This window comes from Chiroxiphia lanceolata, chromosome 1, assembly GCF_009829145.1.
Source record: "Chiroxiphia lanceolata isolate bChiLan1 chromosome 1, bChiLan1.pri, whole genome shotgun sequence".
NCBI classification, from domain to species: Eukaryota; Metazoa; Chordata; class Aves; order Passeriformes; family Pipridae; genus Chiroxiphia; species Chiroxiphia lanceolata.
The window spans coordinates 60,610,034-60,627,748 of record NC_045637.1 but is presented as its reverse complement, the minus strand read 5'-3'; the positions used below and the strand labels follow the sequence as shown (position 1 = coordinate 60,627,748).

The following is a 17,715-nucleotide window of genomic DNA, read 5'->3' as shown; positions in this document are numbered from 1 at the left end:
CTGCAACAAAATGAAGTTTCTAGTTTTAAACGTGTTGGCAACGGCGGGGAGGATGGAGGCTGTCAGGCTCGGCGTGACACACCTCAGGAACTACGCCGATCCCTCCGGCTCCCGCGTACAAAGAAGTATAAACTACAGCCCCTGTCTCTTCCCCACCAAGGTGCTGCTCCCCCCCCCCCCCCTTTCGCCCCCCCACTCCGCCCCAAACCCCAAATCCCCCGGAGGCAGCCACCCGGGGTGTTTTAAATCTGCAGCGGGGCTGGAGGAACCGCTCCCCCCGCGGCGATGCTTCCCGGCGGGTTAACCCCTCCCCTGCCGTGCCCGCGGCTCCCCAGCGCGGGGAGGCGGAGGGTGTTACCTGCGGAGCGCCGGGGTGCCTGCTGCTTTCTCCGCGGCATTGCTGCCGCCGCCGCCGCCGCCTCGCCGCCGCCGCCGCAGAGTTTCCGCGCAGGACTCTTCTTCCGATCCCCCTCTTTTCATGCAGAAACAAATACACACGCACACACCCGCGCACGCACACACACAAATAATAATAATAAAAAAAAAAATAAAATGGGGAGGGGGGGGGAAGGGAAGGAGGGAGGGAGGGAAGGAGGGAGGGGGAGGAAGGAGAAAAGAAAGCGGATTCAACTTCTAATTCCGCCTAGGAAGAGCGAGAGGGAGGGTGGGGAGGAATGGGAGAGAGGGAGAGGAGGAGGAAGGAGGAGGGGGGGGGAGGAAGGAGAAAAAGTTTGGTCGGGTTCTCCTCTCGCCCGGTCCGGGCTCCCCCCCCGGGTCAGCTCCCGGCGCGGCGAGTGGGGTGCGCGGGGCGGGGGGGAAGGTGGGGTGTGGGATGAGGCAAGCCACAGACTGGTGACAGGGATGCCAATTTCCGCCGCCACTCCAAAAACTTGCTTAGGAAATGTTTTCATTTACAAGGTTAATTTTCCTCCCTCTCTCTCTCTCACACACTCTCTCTCTTTCTCTCTTTTAAGTTCCTTATAAGACAAAGCTCTTCAGTCCTCTCGGCAGCAGCAGCAGCAGGGAAGATGCCAGTGGAGATGTGCAAAATAAATAAGATTTGATCAGTTCAATCTGTAGCCCAAATCCATTATCTTTCTTTCGTTCCTTTTTTTCCCCCTCCTTTTCCTCTCTCCCCTTCTCCCCCTCCTTTCCTTAATCACTTCTTCGTCTTCTTCTCCTCCTTCTTCGCGGTGGAGAGCCGAGCAAGCGGCGGCGATGAGACGGTAAATTCAGTCACTCCCCCCCTCTCAGGCTTTCTCCGAGATCAAAGAGTCTCAAAGCGCAACTTTCTCGCTCGCTCGCTCGCTGGCTTGTTTCAAGCTCGTGGATTTGTGTGTTGTTGTTGCTGTTGTTGTTGGGGGGTTTTTTGTTTGTTTGGTTTTTTATTGCGTTGATAATAGTTTGTTCATTGTGCAAAAAACGAGGTCGATCCAGTCTCTCCTTCTCCTCCCAGCACTTAGTCTAAGAGCAAGGAAGCAAATCATAAAAAGGAGTAAAGCCCCCATACATACATATACACCGGATGGGAAATGTCAGTCACTCCTCCACCTTCCAAACAGTCACAGATCAAACAGTGTCACCACCGGAGAGGACTACTTTTCTCTCTTGCTCTCCCTTTTTTTTCTCTTCCACAAATCGAAGCTTCTTCTGCTACTAAATATAATGCAAACACATTTTTTTATCATGGATATTTTTTTTGGCTGATCTTGATCTGCAACAGAAGAAAAAAAAAAAGAAAAAAAAAAAACAACACACACACACAAAAAAATTTGCCAAAACCAAGAAAAGCCCCGGAGAGTGTGTGCAAAGAGGGAGGGGGGGGAGGAAGAAAAGACATTCACTGAGTGGGACAGATTAACGTGAACTGTCCCCCCCCCCGCCTTAAACTCCTGGGAGAGAAAGAGATCCACTCTCCCTCTCTTCTCTTTTCACTGAAATATAACACACATTCGGATCCCAGGGCTCTCAGACAGTCTCAACTGATAGACAGACACATCGAGCTGCTTTTCCTGCTTCAGTTTGTTACTCCTCCTCCTCTTGCCCACGTCACCCTGACAATTACAAATAGGTCTCACACAAACCCATACCTGTCAATCTTTTTAATTGCTTTGTTTTCATTTTTTTCCATTTCCCAGAGCTAAACAATATGACAAAAAAAAAAAGAAGTCTTAATACAGCACAGCATAAAAGATTCCTCATGTGAGACACGCGTTGAGGGGGTTGTTATTATAATCCACTTGCTAAAGTGCTGTGCAAGACGCATGTGCTGATTTAACTTCAGCAGAGGTCTTGTTCCAGCAAACTTAAAAAAAAGAGGCAGGCAGGAGATGATACCTCGCCGTGGCACACGTATACCCGGCACTGAATTAAAAATGATTTGTGGGAGATTACAGTTCATTCTTACTTTAAAATACCAACAGATTGCAGAGCGAGAACTGCAGCATATGAAACATGCTGCTAATACATTTTGCACAGTATGTGTCTGGGGATTTATATGACGTTAGCTGCGAGAACAGAAGGGTTCTTCCCTTTCCTTTTTTTAAGTCAAGAAAGCAAATAAAAACTACTCAGCTGATTCCTAAAAGGAAACACTTGGAACTGCAGTTTTGTTCTTTTTTGGGCAGAAGGGGATTTTTTTTTTCTTCTTAACACCGCACAATTAAGCATTGAGGAGTTTATACTGGTAGGAGGGAGTTAATTCTGGGAACTACACGCGACATCGGTGCAACATCTCTATTACATTACTTCAGTTCTACCAAGTTGGGATTGGCGGCTCCATCACATTGACTTCGGTCCCTTGACCCAGTTGATTCCCTGCGCAGGTTCCCTCACCCAAACGTAGTCTAGAGCGAGAGGTGATTTTACACATATACATATAAAGAGAAAGAAGAGGAAGGGAAAAAAAAAAACAAACCAAAACAAAAATATTTTCTAGCGGTAGCAGGGAGCGGGGGAAAACCCCTGCGACCCCAACAAAGTGACAGAGCAGCCTGTTACCCTTCCCCCGCCGGCAGGACAGCGGCGGTGGCAGCGGGAACATCTTCTCCCGTTTAAATCCCCTCCCGCGGCCGGCGCGGAGCCGCCGCCGCCGTCTCGGGGTTGATTCGTAGCACCTTGCGAGGAAGTGAAACGTTTCGCACGGAAGGGGCGGAGCGTCCGCCCGCGGGCAGCGGCTCCTCGGCGGCGGCTAATAACAACATTAGGAGATTAGCTGCAACTTCTCCGCACTTCTCTAACCTTCCCCGGCCCATAATTTACCGTGCTTTCTTCCCACTGTTTTTTTTTTTCCTTTTTTTTTTTCCCCTTTTTTCTTCCTTTTTTTTTTTTTTTTTTTTTTTTTTTGGGGCAGGAAGATAATCTCTTTTTGTAAACTAAAGAATGGGGCGCGGGGGGTAATCCGAGGCGTTTCTCTCTGTCCGTCTGTCTTCCCCCCTCCCCCCCTCCGATTTTTAAACCCGTTAGTCAGAGGCAGGGTGCAAACTAAAAGCTGCCACCACCACCTTTAGGAGGCAACTCGGCCCGCCGCACACCTGCCTCCCTGGCAGGCAAAGCAGGGAAGGGCAGGCGCAGGCAGGGCAGGCGCAGCGCCGGCGGGACGGACGGCCGCGGGAGCGGGCCGGCCTCGCTCCTCGGCAGCGCAAGCGGCGGCAGAAGAAGAGCGGCTGCTGCGGCGGGACCATCTCGCCGCCTCTGCTGCTCCTCCGGCGGCGTCTCCGTGCTGCGGAGGGGCCGGCTGGGCGGGGAGGGACAGCCTGCGGCGCGGGGGCTCTGTTTACGTACACACATAGCTGCGAGCGGGGAGTTTCTCCTGCCGGCGGGTCGTGCGAGCTGCCTGGAGGATCCCGAGCCAGAGCTCTCCCGAGCGGGGCGGGAGAGGAGAGCCGAGGCAGGGCATGAGTTTTAGCGCGAAAAGCGGCGCTTTGCTGAGCTCCCGGGCAGCGCGGTGGTGGTGGCGGCGGCAGCCCGGTCCCGCCTGGTCCTACGTCGGTGGCAGCTGGTCGCGGCCCATCCTGGACATGTCCTACTCCCGTTACTTTCTGGATTTCCAGGGCTCGTCCATCCCCAGCTCCATGAAGAAGCTGGTGGTGACTAAGCTGAGCCAAAACTTCAGGGAAGCGGTCACTCTGCAGCAGGACGCGCCCGTGCCACTCCCGGGAGACGGAGACCTTCTTGTCAGGAACAGGTGAGCCTCCCCCCGCCCTCCCCCTTCGCGCCCCGGCCCCGCGGCGGCCCCCGCCGACTTCTGGCACCTTGTGGCCTCCTCCTTCCCACAGGGTCCCTCACTTCGGAGACCGGCTCCGAAGTTGTACCAGCCGCCATCTGGCGACTGTTAATTTAATTTTATTGTTGTTGTTGTTGTTGTTGTTTTGAACGGCTGGTGCTACAGCCCGGTCGCCCTATCCACGTGCGTGAGGGTGACACTTCCTCCTCCTCTTTCCGTGGCGGAGGGGTGTGTCTGTCTGTCTGTCTGTGTGCGCTGCTCCCGGCGTGCGCCTGCCCGAAGGAAGAGAAACACCCCAGGGCCCCTTTGCCGGGGGGGGTGGGGCGGCGGGAGAAGAGGCAAGTTCTACGTTCGGTGAGCGCCGAGGAGGGAGGGAGACGCCGGGAAGCGCTCGCAGAGCCCCTCCCAGGCCTCTGCCCGGGCTCGTTACACGAACATAGTGCCCGGGGCGCGAGCGCGTCCCCATCGCACCCACACAGTCCCACCGAGGACTGACGCGCAGTGCCCCGGCACCGCCGTGTGTGCGGGACCGCACCAGCCGCTCTTGCCTCGGCGCTGCCCCGCACGCCGCTCTCCTCTGCCCCCGCCCCATCCATCTATCCACCCATCCCGCCGTGACTCACCGGGGAGGCCGAGGGCCGGGCCCGGCGCCACCCCCGTCCCTGCGCGCCAAAGGCGGGAGGGGGCAGGGCGGCCCTCGGCCTCCCTCGGCGGGGACGAGAGCCCGCGGTTGTTCGCGGCTTTCGGAGTGGAGCTGGGTAGGGGAAAGGGTGAGGAGGTGACATTTTTGCTTAGCGTAACGCGCCGTAAATCCCACGCCCGGCACGGTGGCCAGCTCGCCGTGAAATGAAGACTCCTGAGGACAAAACGTGCCTTCCCGCAGCTGGCTCCATAAAAAACCCGCTCGTTCTCGGTGGCTCCTTCCTAGACGCCGTGGTACCTTGCACTAAAACTAAGCTTTTTAAGGTCGTGAGGTTTCTCTGCTCACGAGGGGAAGCTGAAACTCTGGGAACTTTGGAGCAGACTGCGTGGCTGGCACTGGAGAGAATAGCACTCTAAGGTTCTTGTCAAGCAAGGAAATCGTGGTAACACATAGTTTGCCATGCTCTCCGTGGGAGCTTAAAGATTAGAGAAGCACTAAGTTGCCTTGAGAACAATGCTGCAAGTTATATGAAGGCAGCGTGTGACACCGTGTGCATGTGTAACATACATTTATGTGTCCATATGTAACATATAAATACACATAAAGAGGGGGCAAGAAGAAAGAAGAGCAGAGACTCCTCCAGGAGCTCAAAAGAAAGCTGCTGTGGCACTTTAATCCAATGCTGACATTTCCCACTAGGATTTCTGAGACTAAAATTCCCTCCAAACCTCAAAGTCTAAAACATTGTGTTGCTGCATCCACTAATGACCGTGGAACAGTAATGGCATGAAACAGCCATCCAGCTGGAGTTAAATTCCTTTTTGTGGAAGAGGTCGAAAGACTTGAGATACAAGTAGCAAGTTTCGCGTAATGCAAGGGAGAGTGGCATCCTTGTTTCTCAAATCCCCTCCCCTCAACATATGCATTTAGAGTCTTTCTCATCCCTCCCCCGCCCTCCTGTAAATTTTTAAAAAAATTATTTTTTTTAATATGTAGTTTCCACTGTAACTCTTCCCTTCTCCTTGTCCTCCCTCCCTTTGTTGGGTGGGCTCCCTGGGTGCCTGTGGGATGTGCACACCTCGAGATAAAAGGGCTTATACCAGACTAAAGGCTGGAGCTGGTCCACAGATTCAGGCTGGCAATTACTGGGTTTTAACACATCAGCCTGTTACACACATGTTCTCGTAGTGGCACACATGCATGAGTGAGGATGGAGGGGAGGGAGAGGTGAACAATGAAGTCTGTGTTTAGAGTTCTTACATTTTGTATTATTTGTGTAATTTCTTCTCTATTTACTATTATTTTCTGGAGAATATCACAGAAGACACAGGATCACATTACTGTAAGACATTTAGGGAAGCTGCAGCAGGAAGCGAGTTCTGAATGCTTCCCCCTCTCTTGTCATTCTGGGGAAGGATTATCTCATCCTAGAAGGATGAGTCCCTGACTCTAGTTAGTGTAAAAAAAGAGAAACAAACAAAAAAACCCAAGCCCTAAACACAGCTATAGATTTTCTAATAGGTAGAAGCATACAATTAAAAACAAAACAATAAAGGACTTTGAGTTCCAGGAGGGCATTTTTTGTATTTATTCATTTTAGTCCCAGTCACGCCCATGAATAGTATTAATTGCTTTGAGCTTTTCATGCAAAACAATCCTCATTCACCACAATAAAATCTGGTTTGGGATTTATGGGAATGGGAAATTAAAATCTGTGTATAGATAGATATTTTAAAATAAGAGGCAGTTAGGGGGAACTTTCTTATCTGTTAGACAACTGTGCCAGCAACCCTTACTTCTTTTTTATACAGAAAAAAAACAATTCATCTTTTAAACAAAAATCCTTCAAAACTAGAAATCAGTTAAGGCAATTTTTTTTTACTTTGTTTCTATGTAGGAGAGGAAGAGGAGGGGAAAAGGTGGTAAAAAGATCGTTAATGAAGCCATTTAAGTTTCTTATGTCCGTTTGTCCTGTTTTTGGGGAGGAAGCGGGGTGAGGGCAGGTGTGGAAGCAAGGCTTCTCTATTTTATTGCAGAAGGACCCAAAGGCTGTGAAGATTTGGTCCTTCTTAAAGTTGTTGGGGGATTTTCGAGATTTTCTTGAGGAAGTGACATATTTCCAAAATAACTGTTAAGGATTTACTGTCTGCCTGGAAGATGGAAACAAAGTTTATAGGAAAGGGAGTAAAAGGGGTTGGGAAAGTTTTTTTGAACCAGGGGACTAATGGATCACAGTGGGAAAAGTGGAGGACTATTCCTGCTGAGTGTTTGGTTTAAGTAATGTTTTTCTTGCATAGTACTGGTTTGGATGACTTTGTTTTGTCTGTGCTTAAGGCTGTGGTGCTGGTTTTCAGTGTCTCGTGCTTTGTTGTGGTACTAAAAGCAGCATTTCCTCCCCTCGGCAGTGTCCTCCTGTTTTCTGTAATAAACAGTACGAGGGGGTTCAACACTGTTGAGTATAAATAAAACGGGTGACTCAATGTGTGTAATAATTTTTAAAAAAGCCAATCTCAAGCTTTTTTCGCCCCCCCTTCAGGTTTGCATCTTGAGATGTGAGAAGCAAACCTCAATTAGAAACTTCAAAAGAATAGATTTAAAGGTAGAAAGTAAATCGAGGCAATATAAAAGGTCTTAAAACCCACCAGCACCCCAAGTAGTCATTACTTCTGTGCTTTCTCCTTTCCTCAATCTCAGAAGTTAGTAGACTGATTTTCAAGTTGTAATTCGTGCTTTTTGCTACTTTTAAAAGCAAAGTAATCTAAGAAACTGCAGGCACATCCTACCCACCTCACTTCTGTCAGCTGGAATGACAGGGCAGATTAGACACTATGTTTTAATCCAGACCTTGTGTACGATCGTTTTAATGTGCAAGGAATCTAAGAGACTAAACAATCTTGAAGAAAAAAAAAAAAAAGGCGGGGAAAAAACAAGCAGCCCATACAATGCGAACAGGAGTTTTGGGTTTGCACACAATAAAAAGGAGGTTAAAAAAAGTGGGGGGGGAGGGAGGGCTGGACGGCAGGCTGTGTTGATTAATAATGATGAACCCAGGAGCCCAGGGAGGATCATTTCCCGTGGCCCAGCCGCCCCGCAGAGACGGGGAGGGCGCGGGTGCGTGTACACGCGTGTCTCTGTGTGTGCGTGTGTCTGTGTGTGTGTGCAGGGGGCTGGGCGGGCGGCGGGGACGAGCCCCCCGCGCAGCGGGGCAGCGCACACGGCTTTGTCTGCCCCAGCCTCCTGCCAGAGCGGGCAGCGGCGGGCACGGCCGCCCCCCTCCCCGGGCGCCCCGCATCCCCTGCCCACCTCTGCGGAAAGCTCCGCATCCCTTGCCCGGCGCGGCCGGGCAGCACCAAGTTGGGCGCCGCGGCCCCTGCAGCCGCACGCACAAGTTGCGGTGCGGCCCGGGCGGGGACGGGTTCGCATCCTCCCCGGCTGCAGAACAAAAGCAGCGGTGCGTGTGCTCGAGCCCTGCTCGGCAGGCGCCTGACCCCCGCACGACTCGCCCCTTCCCCGCACTCAAAGTTTTTGTCCTCAGAGGGTTGTTCTACCTGTCTTTATGCTGTCCTCGCTGCCCCGCAGCGCCGGGGAGAGGAAGCTCCTGGAGAGACGGGGGCTTGTTACTCCTAGTGCTGCGCTGCCTGCCCTTCTCGGGGGTGCCCTGCCCCAGCCGAGGGCACGGCTGCTCCGCACCCTTCCAAGGCGGACGAGCGCCGGGAGCGTGGGGAAGGAGGCTGAGCCCAGCGGGGAGCCAGGACCTGCCTGGCGGGTCGGGCCGGGGGCAGTGAGCGCCCCGGGGGTGGCCTCGAAGCTACCGAGAGCCCCGGCTGGGCGAAGCGATGAGGCCGGAGAGGGGGCGAGCACAGCTCCCCACCGACCCCTCACCCTCTGCAGAAACTGGGGTGTATGGGCGGGAGGAGGCCGGGGCAACGCCGACACGTCTCGCCTCGGTGCTCCAAGCCCTTCTGCCAGGCGCCCGAGGGACACGGTTTGCCTGGGAAGCTGCAACTCCGTTACCAATTTTTATACATCTTTTAGCAGTCCTGTATGGAAGTCGCCTCACAGCAGGATAATAGAAGATTTTTTTGTATCTACGAACAAGACGTAGGCATTTTTTGTTGCGAGTGAGTTGAAGGCAGGATTACCAAGAGCAACAGTCGCTTTCACCTATTTTATTGCGTGGATATGTTTACGCGTACGTGTCTTTTTACATATAACGTTGGTGAAAGTTTGAAGCTCCCCACGCTGTAAAGAATGAAGGAAATCAAAAGGAGCAAAGCGGTTTTAGTTCTCCTCGCTCTGTGTGCAAGCAATTTAAAACTACATACACGTATGATCTGAGCTTGTTGCTAACTGCAACAATTAAAAGTGCACTGTTTGCCTACTTCTGCAGCTTTTACATGGTGTCAAGTACACCTTTCGAGTTGTCACATCCACATGTAGTAATAGTTCTGGCGTTGTTGTTACATGTGTTTCTTTTCTACATTTTCCAGTTAACAGAACCTTCCCCCACCTTCCCTTGCCTGTGTAAAGATATTGTTACTTAAAAAACTCCAAACTTCAAGATTCTTTGCATTTAAACTAGATCATAACTTTGTTTTTATCATTATCTCTTAGTGCTTAATCAAGTTGTGAGAATGTCACTATCTTTCTATTAAAAAAAAAATGCCATGCATTTTCACCTGTTAGAGGTCAGTAGGACTTGATATTCAGTTTTAAAATTTTAGTCCTTCTGTGCAAGGTTGTTTTGATGTGTTGCAAGTAATTTATATAAAGAAAAATATTTTAACGTTGACATTAGCTACATCAAAAGGCAAATTTGCTGTAGTGACTCCATCAATTAAAAAGTACTTGCCTACAGTAACATGACCTTGCAAATGACATCGATAGTTAATATGATCATTAGTCATTAACAGTATTATTATATTCAAAAATGTAAATTTGTTGCCAGAATCCACATATTTACCGCTCTACATGTTTTATTCTTCAGTGCTTTCACATCTTGTATAAAGTGGTCTATTCATTTTCATCCTTTAATCTTTTACAGAATTATTTTTAACTTGCTTAGCTTGGTCAAATGGACCTAAGGAAAATAAAAGGGATTTTTTTTGTTTTGTTTTAGGTTTCTGTTTTGGGACTTTTTTGTTTAGAAAATACTCTATAATTCTAGAGTAACAGAATGTAAACTATAGGAGTCTGGTAAAAGTAGTCTCTGGAGTGTACTCATTTTTTCAAATATACCAGTAATCAGAAAAAATTTGGTATTTTTCCCAGAAATTTAAATTGAAGGTTGAACTTGGTAAGGAGTAAATCTCGTTAATACATTTTTGTTTTCTTCTAGATTTGTCGGCATTAATGCATCTGACATAAACTACTCAGCTGGTCGATATGATGCGTCAGTTAAACCCCCATTTGATATAGGTTTTGAAGGTGTCGGTGATGTGGTAGCGTTAGGACTCAGTGCTAGTGCAGATTATACAGTGGGTCAAGCTGTGGCCTACGTGAAAGCAGGTTCCTTTGCTGAATACACGGTTGTGCCTGCCAGACATGCAGTTCCTCTACCCTCAGTGAAACCCGAGTTTCTTACTTTAATGGTAAGTGGCGCTACTGCATACCTCAGTTTGAAAGAGCTGGGAAACCTGTCTGAAGGCAAGAAGGTTCTGGTGACAGCAGCAGCTGGAGGAACGGGCCAGTTTGCTGTGCAGCTTGCAAAGAAGGCAAAATGCCATGTAATTGGAACCTGCTCCAGTGATGAAAAGGGTGGTTTTCTGAAATCCATTGGCTGTGACCGTACGATCAACTATAAAACCGAAAATGTCGAATCTGTGCTTAGGAAGGACTACCCCGAAGGTGTGGATGTCGTGTATGAATCCGTTGGGGGAAAGATGTTTGACTTGGCTCTCAATTCCTTGGCTATCAAAGGGCGACTGATAGTTATTGGGTTTATCACTGGCTACCAAAACCCCACTGGCCTCCAGCCCATTAAAGCAGAGTTGTTGCCAGCAAAACTGTTGAAGAAGTCTGCCAGCGTCCAGGGTTTCTTCTTGAACCATTACCTTTCTGAATACGAAATGGCTCTGAAGCATTTGCTCGAGATGTATGAAAGAGGAGACCTGGTTTGTGAGGTGGACTTTGGAGACATGTCTCCAGAGGGCAAGTTCACTGGCTTGGAGTCTGTATTCCGTGCTGTAGATTACATGTACATGGGAAAAAACATTGGAAAAATTGTAGTTGAATTACCTCACTCTGTCAACAGTAAGCTGTAAAAACAGAACAATGATATAAATCAGAAGAGAGAAAATGGGCACTTCATGCCCCAGATTTACTAGAAACAATTTCTTTTTTTAAGCTTAGTAATGGATATTATATTAAAAAACAGCACTAAGGTGTTAATAAAAAAGGGTGGGTTTGGGGTTTTTTGAGTTTTTTTCCTATAAGTGTTTAAATCAGTGGCTGTAGCACGGACTTAATGGGCCCGTGTTTGATTCTGTCACTTCGGTTAGCGTGAAACAAGAACATTGTTCTTGACAGAATAAGTCTTGATGCAGAGGCAGATTTAGTCTGTCAGCCTGATTTGATAAGACTTCATATATAGTTCAGCTCAGAAAAAAAATCTTCTGGCAATTTTGATTCCCTGATTTAAAAATAAAATTGTTAGAACAAGACTAAATAAAGAGTTGTATCTTTGGGTTGCTCTGTTAATGTCTTGAAGTTTCTGGGAAAAAAAATGCTCCTGATTTTTTGTCACAAACGTGATAATCATAACTCAGTTACATCATGGATCATAGTAATATTCCTCGACTGGTTATACAAGGGAAATTTATCCTCCAATGCTGACATGTCAGTGATGTTAAGCAACTTGACTTTTTTTTTTTTAAATCATGTCTTTCATAACTATAAACAACTGTGCAATTTTCTTTCAAATCTTTAACTACAAGTTGCAACATAGTCTCATTTTCTTGCTTGTTAATTTTCTACTGCTGCTGTTTACTGTCCAGTCTCTCATTTAGTCAGTATTGAAAAGTTGTTCGAGCAAGATTTTGAGCCATGTTCGTGTGTGTTCAGGTCCTGTATATTTTTGAAGATTAAATAAAGTTTTAAAAGCTATTTAACTGTTCCTGGCATTTATTCATATTTATGTGTTTCTTGCTCACTAGCTCTTTTGTAGGTATTCTCCATTCTGTAGAGTTCTTTGACTGCTCATTTTTTAAGTGACTTCTCATAACCAGGCAACTACTTCTACTTTTACCAAGTATTGCTTCTGCAGAAGCCCTTTTACAAACAGCAAGACCATTTTAAATCGGTACAGGTACCGATGCTCAGACATAGATTATCTAGTGGGTGAAGTTAAAAGGTTTTGTAAAGTTTTGAAAATTCTTCCTCACTTAATAGATATTATTAATGATATATACAGTGGGAATTCCAGCTTGAAGCATAATATTTTCCAGAACAATAAAATACTGAAACTACTTGCTCCACATCTTTTTTCCATAGGAAATGTTTAAAATCTTAAAGGCCAATTTTACCACATCTTTTGAAATTATATTCGTTTGGTGGGGAGATGAAAATTTCCTAAGATCATACACCTCGTAATAAACATAATGACAGACTGATAATGTCTAGGGCTTGAAGGAAAAAAACCCGGGTAAACTTAATTTTAGAGCATTATTCACACATTTTTAAAAGTAACATACGAAAACATGTATTTTATTCAGCAGTACAGGAAGTAGAAAAAGTATTTCTAATTTTGATTTAGCACATTTTTACTGTAATTTTTTATTATTATGTAATTCATCATAAGGAATTGTGTACAATGGACAATTGTCCCTTTTTGGTGTCATGCCTGACTACTAGGTTTAGTCTCGCTTTGGTAGATTTTGGGGAAGGGCAAAATGGCTTGAGTCTTTGTTACCATTTCTCTTTTATGCAAGGTAAACATGAAACCACTACGATTTTTGTTTTCACCAAGATCTGCTGTTGGAAGCATACTTCCTCTTTCATCTCTGATATTATAGATATTGTGTTGGGTTTGTTTATTGGCCTTCCAACTGGATACTAGAAAGATGCAAACACTCAAGTATTATACAAGATAAAAGCATGCAAAGTTCTCACTATTTTATTTCTAGGCACATGGTGTCTTTTCTTGTTCAGAGGCAAGGCAATGTCCTTGGTCAATAAAGGCATCTTTAAAAAATGTATTTTGGAATATACTATGGCAAAATAAAAAGAATAAAATTGGTTACATCTGTGATGCATGCAGAAGAGTAGCATGGGTAACAATTTTTCAGATTAAATTTCTGCAGTAAAATGCCAAAATCCATCCAAGTTCCCCAATTTTCGGATGTATTGGTCACTGTCAGTTCAATAGATTTAATGTTTTTGAAGCAGTGAATTCCATATGTTTTTGTCACAAAAAATTATTCTTGTAACAGGATTCTGTTTGGACTTACAACATTCTACTTTCTTTTTAATATGTTACTTCATATATAACATTGCGTAATGCAACTGCCCTAGGCTCTTTCACTGATCAAAATAAGGGAAAAGAGGAACCTCTGGAAGTTTCACACATATCTATTCCAGATATGACATGTTATTAGTTTTAATTTTGGCTTCAGGATTATTGTTTAGCACTTTCATATTGATCACAGGTTAATAAAAGTTTTATGTTTGCTAGATGCACAGCTTGTTTGGCCAGTGTACAAATTTCATAGCCCTTTTGGTGTTTGGGTTAGGCTTTGGTCATTGGGCTTGTCCTTTTCATCAAATGTCTATGTTAAGCTGAAGGAGTAGCTCAGGATAAATGTGATTGCTCTTCCATGAATGAATCTTGAATGAAGAAGTAATTTTTGGTTTTAAAGATATGATTTCTATCCCTTAAATTGCTGAAAGAGAGCATTATTGATAGAGAGGGGGTGAAAAGTATTTCTGAAACACGCAGATAAAGCTTTTCTGATGAGTTTCACTATAAATTTGGGGTTGCAGGAAGGAAAGAAAAAAATGAACCAACTTCTCTTTATTTAAAAGTATATTCTACAAACTTACAGTTATGGGAGCAGGGCTGACTTTGAATAAGTAAGCTATGATGGATTTAAATAATGTTTAAATATTAGATGGCTAGGAAAATGTATATGGCATGCACACACTGAGAGGTTTAAATGATGATAGGACATTCAACATACAAGGAAAAGAAATACTGTAGCGTCACAGCAAGGGATTAATAACAATACACTTAATATGCTTGCAAAAAAGGTGTATTAAAAGCTGTGTGCACAGTGGGGACTTAAATGATTAAAAATAATAATACATTTGCCTTGGAAGTACTAAGTATACTATATGTAGAGAGCAGGGATTTAAATAATAATACTATTAATAATAGCAGCTCATTGAGATGTGGTTGCTAGCACTACATCCTAATTTTACCTTTCTAAATGAATTTGCTACAGAGGAATCTGGCATTGTTTGCAAAGGCTAATAACCAAATTTCCCTTCCCTACACACATATGCTTCCATGAAAAAACAACAAAGAACTAGGTGAAGAGCTGGCTTTTTTCCTGAGTCTGTCACATGTGTGCATACGCACGCGCACACGGACACACGCGTACTCACTCGCTCTCTCCTGGCCTGCAACCCTCAGCACATTTTACAGATATGCTTCCTACTTAATTGCTATGCTGGAATCTCCTAATACCTTTTTGAATTAAGTTAGGTTTCTACCAAGCAATAGTTTACCATGTGTTTGTTCGTGTACGTGGGTGTGTGTGTATACATACAGGTAATGTATATGTTTAATAAGTGGATACGAATAACTGCTGTGTCATGTAAATACAAATAATTACACTCTCTAGAGGAAAAGTTTGCAGTAGTGTTTGCAGAGATTATAGATATTCCTACTTCTGTCTGAGGAGTAAAGAAATTTCTCTGCTGAATGGCTGTTAGTATCTATTTTACAAGATTTACTCATTTTCAGGTACCTAATGTAGCTGCTAGCATGCATGCACGACAATACAATTTATATGGTAAATGGAACCAAATAATGGCTTCACTGAATGTTATGGCTGCACTGAAGGGAAATGTCACGGTAAATAGCTGCCAAATTATGGATCATGCCGAAGTGTCACAACTGCACTAAAGACAAATAGCACTAGAGGCTATTGCCACTGTGACGCTTTTGAGTTATGAAGAAGAGGAGCAGCCTGATGTGAGCCTCTTTGTGTCCTCATTATAGCAAAGGGTTACTGGTGCAGTGTACAAGAAAACCTAGTCCTACGTGGTGACTAGTTATTAATCTGTTCTTTTTGAATCTAACAGCTGTAGCAAAACAGAAAATCTTTTCCTTGCTTTATGAATACATATAAACACATACAAACAAAGAAAAACCTGCAGGTTTTATGAATGTAAATGTGTACAGGAAATGACTGGTAATGGAAAAATGTTGTAATAAAATAATCTAATCAAAGAATATTATTAAATTTAATATCGTATGTGTCTGAAAGCTTTAGTTGCTTCTTATGCAGATAAATGTGTGAAATATAAGCAATAATGCACTTTCTCTCTTTGTAAAGACTTGAGTAGTAAGGACATTACCAACTAAATTGCTTCTTCTAAACTGAAGTGTGTCCCGGTTTCTTTCATTTTAATGGCAGGGTAATAAAGATGAAAGACTAACATTTTAACTGATGGATCCCTTAAGCTACAGAATAGAAATTTATTGTGTTTTGAGGGGATATGCTAAATCCTGAAATGTGGAAAAAAGCAGGGAAATCCCAGGTAAAAGAAAAGCAAAGTAACCTTTTTTTTTTCATCACTATTATTATGATGACATACTTTTATGAATTGAAAACTACATACTGCTCTTACTTAAGCTGAGAAAACAGTACTGGTCTTTCTTTTGAGAAAAAAAATATGGGGGGAGTTATTTGGAAGGGGGGAAAAAAAGATTTGGAAATGGAGGGACATCACTCAGCAAGTGATCCCTTCTTTCTACAGTCACTTTTCAAACCCCGCTTGCAGTGTTCAGGGAAGTGAGTTGGATGCTCTGCACACTATTGTACACACCACAAACGTACCATCCGTAACACAGCACAATTGTCAGTTGCTGTTTTACAGAGGGGCCAGAGCTGAACAATCATGGTGGATAAATTACTATTCTATTCTACAGCAAGTGGCTTTCCTACCATGTGAAGCTTAAGGTCATTGGCAGGGCAACGAGGGGGAAGCTTATATATTAGTTAAAACTAATGCACTAAGAGTGTTCAGATAGAGGAACTATACCAATTAATTAAAGGTAGATTTGTTCTTCAAGGGGGGGTGATGACTTGAAGACTTATTGTACCAAGAGATATGCATGTATATGTATGTGTACTGCTTTCTTACTACTCCACTTCTTGCTACAATAATCCTAGGGGGTTTTTTTCCTTTTTTTTTTCTTTAATATCTGCATTAAAGCCTTCATTATTCATCATTGCAGGAATCCAGACTTCAGAAATAAGAAAATATTCTCAAAAGATTTTCAAACTTTATTAATACATTCTGCTTACAATTTTTACAGTGTAGTCTAAGGGGGGAGGGGAAGAAAAACCTGTCAAAAATTAGGTAGAACATCCTTGAATGGCAATTAGCATGCCCAGAATTTATTTTATGTGCAGCGCAGTTGCAAGTAGCTGCTTCTTATTAAATGAAAATCTTGTATTATGTACTTCAGGAACATTCCAGCTAATGAGTATGTAATATCCTTAGTGTAACACAGAACTTCTTTTTGTGTTCACAACCACAAAATGCTGGAAACTTGACAAATGATATCATTTAAGACAGATGCCTGCCTTAGGGACCTGTTTTTTGGCTTCCTGTTTCTGGTTTCTATTTCAATAACATTTGTAATTGCCACAGGATCTGTACCTGTATAGTGTTTTAACCCCTTCACATATACCCCATTGCATTAACTCCTTCAGTAGGTACTCAAGAATAAAATATTTTTTCTTTTTCCTCCCTGGCTGGTGCATTCTTCCTGCCTCTCAGAAGGACAGATATACACATAAATAAAATCTGGATCCTATTAGATCAGATGAAATGGTAACCTCAGAGGGGGTAAACACTTACTGCACTTGCTGTGTTTTACTAGTACAAAAGTACATCTAGACCAGGCCCAAGGCAAAACCCAAGAAACTGTGAGGTACAACCTGCTGATTATCAGAAAGAGACAACAGGATTATATGTACATGGTCTAGGCACATGATGGCTTGATCTCAGTTATAATTTCCAATGTGTATCTCCCCCCCTTAAACTCACATTCTTTACTTAGGTTATAGGGCAGGAGGATTTTTGACATCACTTCAATTGATGCTGGTTATAAGGGGCATTTGGGCGGTGCTGATTCAACAGGAGTTGCTGTGCCTCCAGCAGAGCCTGCTTCATGTAAAACCCTTATCACAGGACAAGAGCAGTTTTCAGCTCCTGAGGCACTCAGCACAGATCCTAGCAGACTGCAAGAAACCTTCCTGCAATCCATAACAGCCCAGAGGTTTTGGTGGTGGTTTATAGCATGTTCTCTCTCTGGCTTTTTTTTGTAGGTCTTCAAAAAAACTTTACAAATGGGCTGTGTACGAGAAGCTTACGTGAGTCTACATAGGGAATTTTCACTGGGAAGCTTCACTGAATCCTGCACGTTGCTGTAATAAATAAAGGCTTAGAAAGAGGATGAGCTCTTGGCACCTATTCTGCAGGTGAGACTTTCCTACTTGTCATAAGCAGTTAGGTCTCCTGGACTCAAAGTGTTTTCTGATGTCATTTTGAAGCAAAAACTCTGCATTCAAGCCTTCTGTCATAGGACACGTAGATTCATTGCACCTGTACT

General features: G+C 44.6%; 2 protein-coding genes across 2 annotated transcripts in view; one reads left to right on the top strand and one right to left on the bottom strand.

Annotated features, from left to right (window-relative positions):
• Window positions 1–2,861, bottom strand: part of TSHZ1 (teashirt zinc finger homeobox 1) — a 57,541-nt gene extending 54,680 nt beyond the window's left edge. Inside the window, exon 1 of the mRNA XM_032708016.1 lies at window positions 359–2,861. Coding sequence (XP_032563907.1) covers window positions 359–398 — 40 coding nt within the window. The 5' untranslated portion in view covers window positions 399–2,861. The remainder of the gene's footprint in view (window positions 1–358) is intronic.
• Window positions 2,862–3,164: 303 nt separating this feature from the next.
• On the top strand, window positions 3,165–11,972 carry ZADH2 (zinc binding alcohol dehydrogenase domain containing 2). Its single transcript, XM_032699859.1, has 2 exons — window positions 3,165–4,186; window positions 10,207–11,972. Exons 1-2 carry the CDS (start codon window positions 3,897–3,899, stop codon window positions 11,129–11,131), a joined length of 1,215 nt encoding a protein of 404 aa, XP_032555750.1. The 5' UTR covers window positions 3,165–3,896; the 3' UTR covers window positions 11,132–11,972.
• The last annotated feature ends 5,743 nt before the right edge of the window (window positions 11,973–17,715 follow it).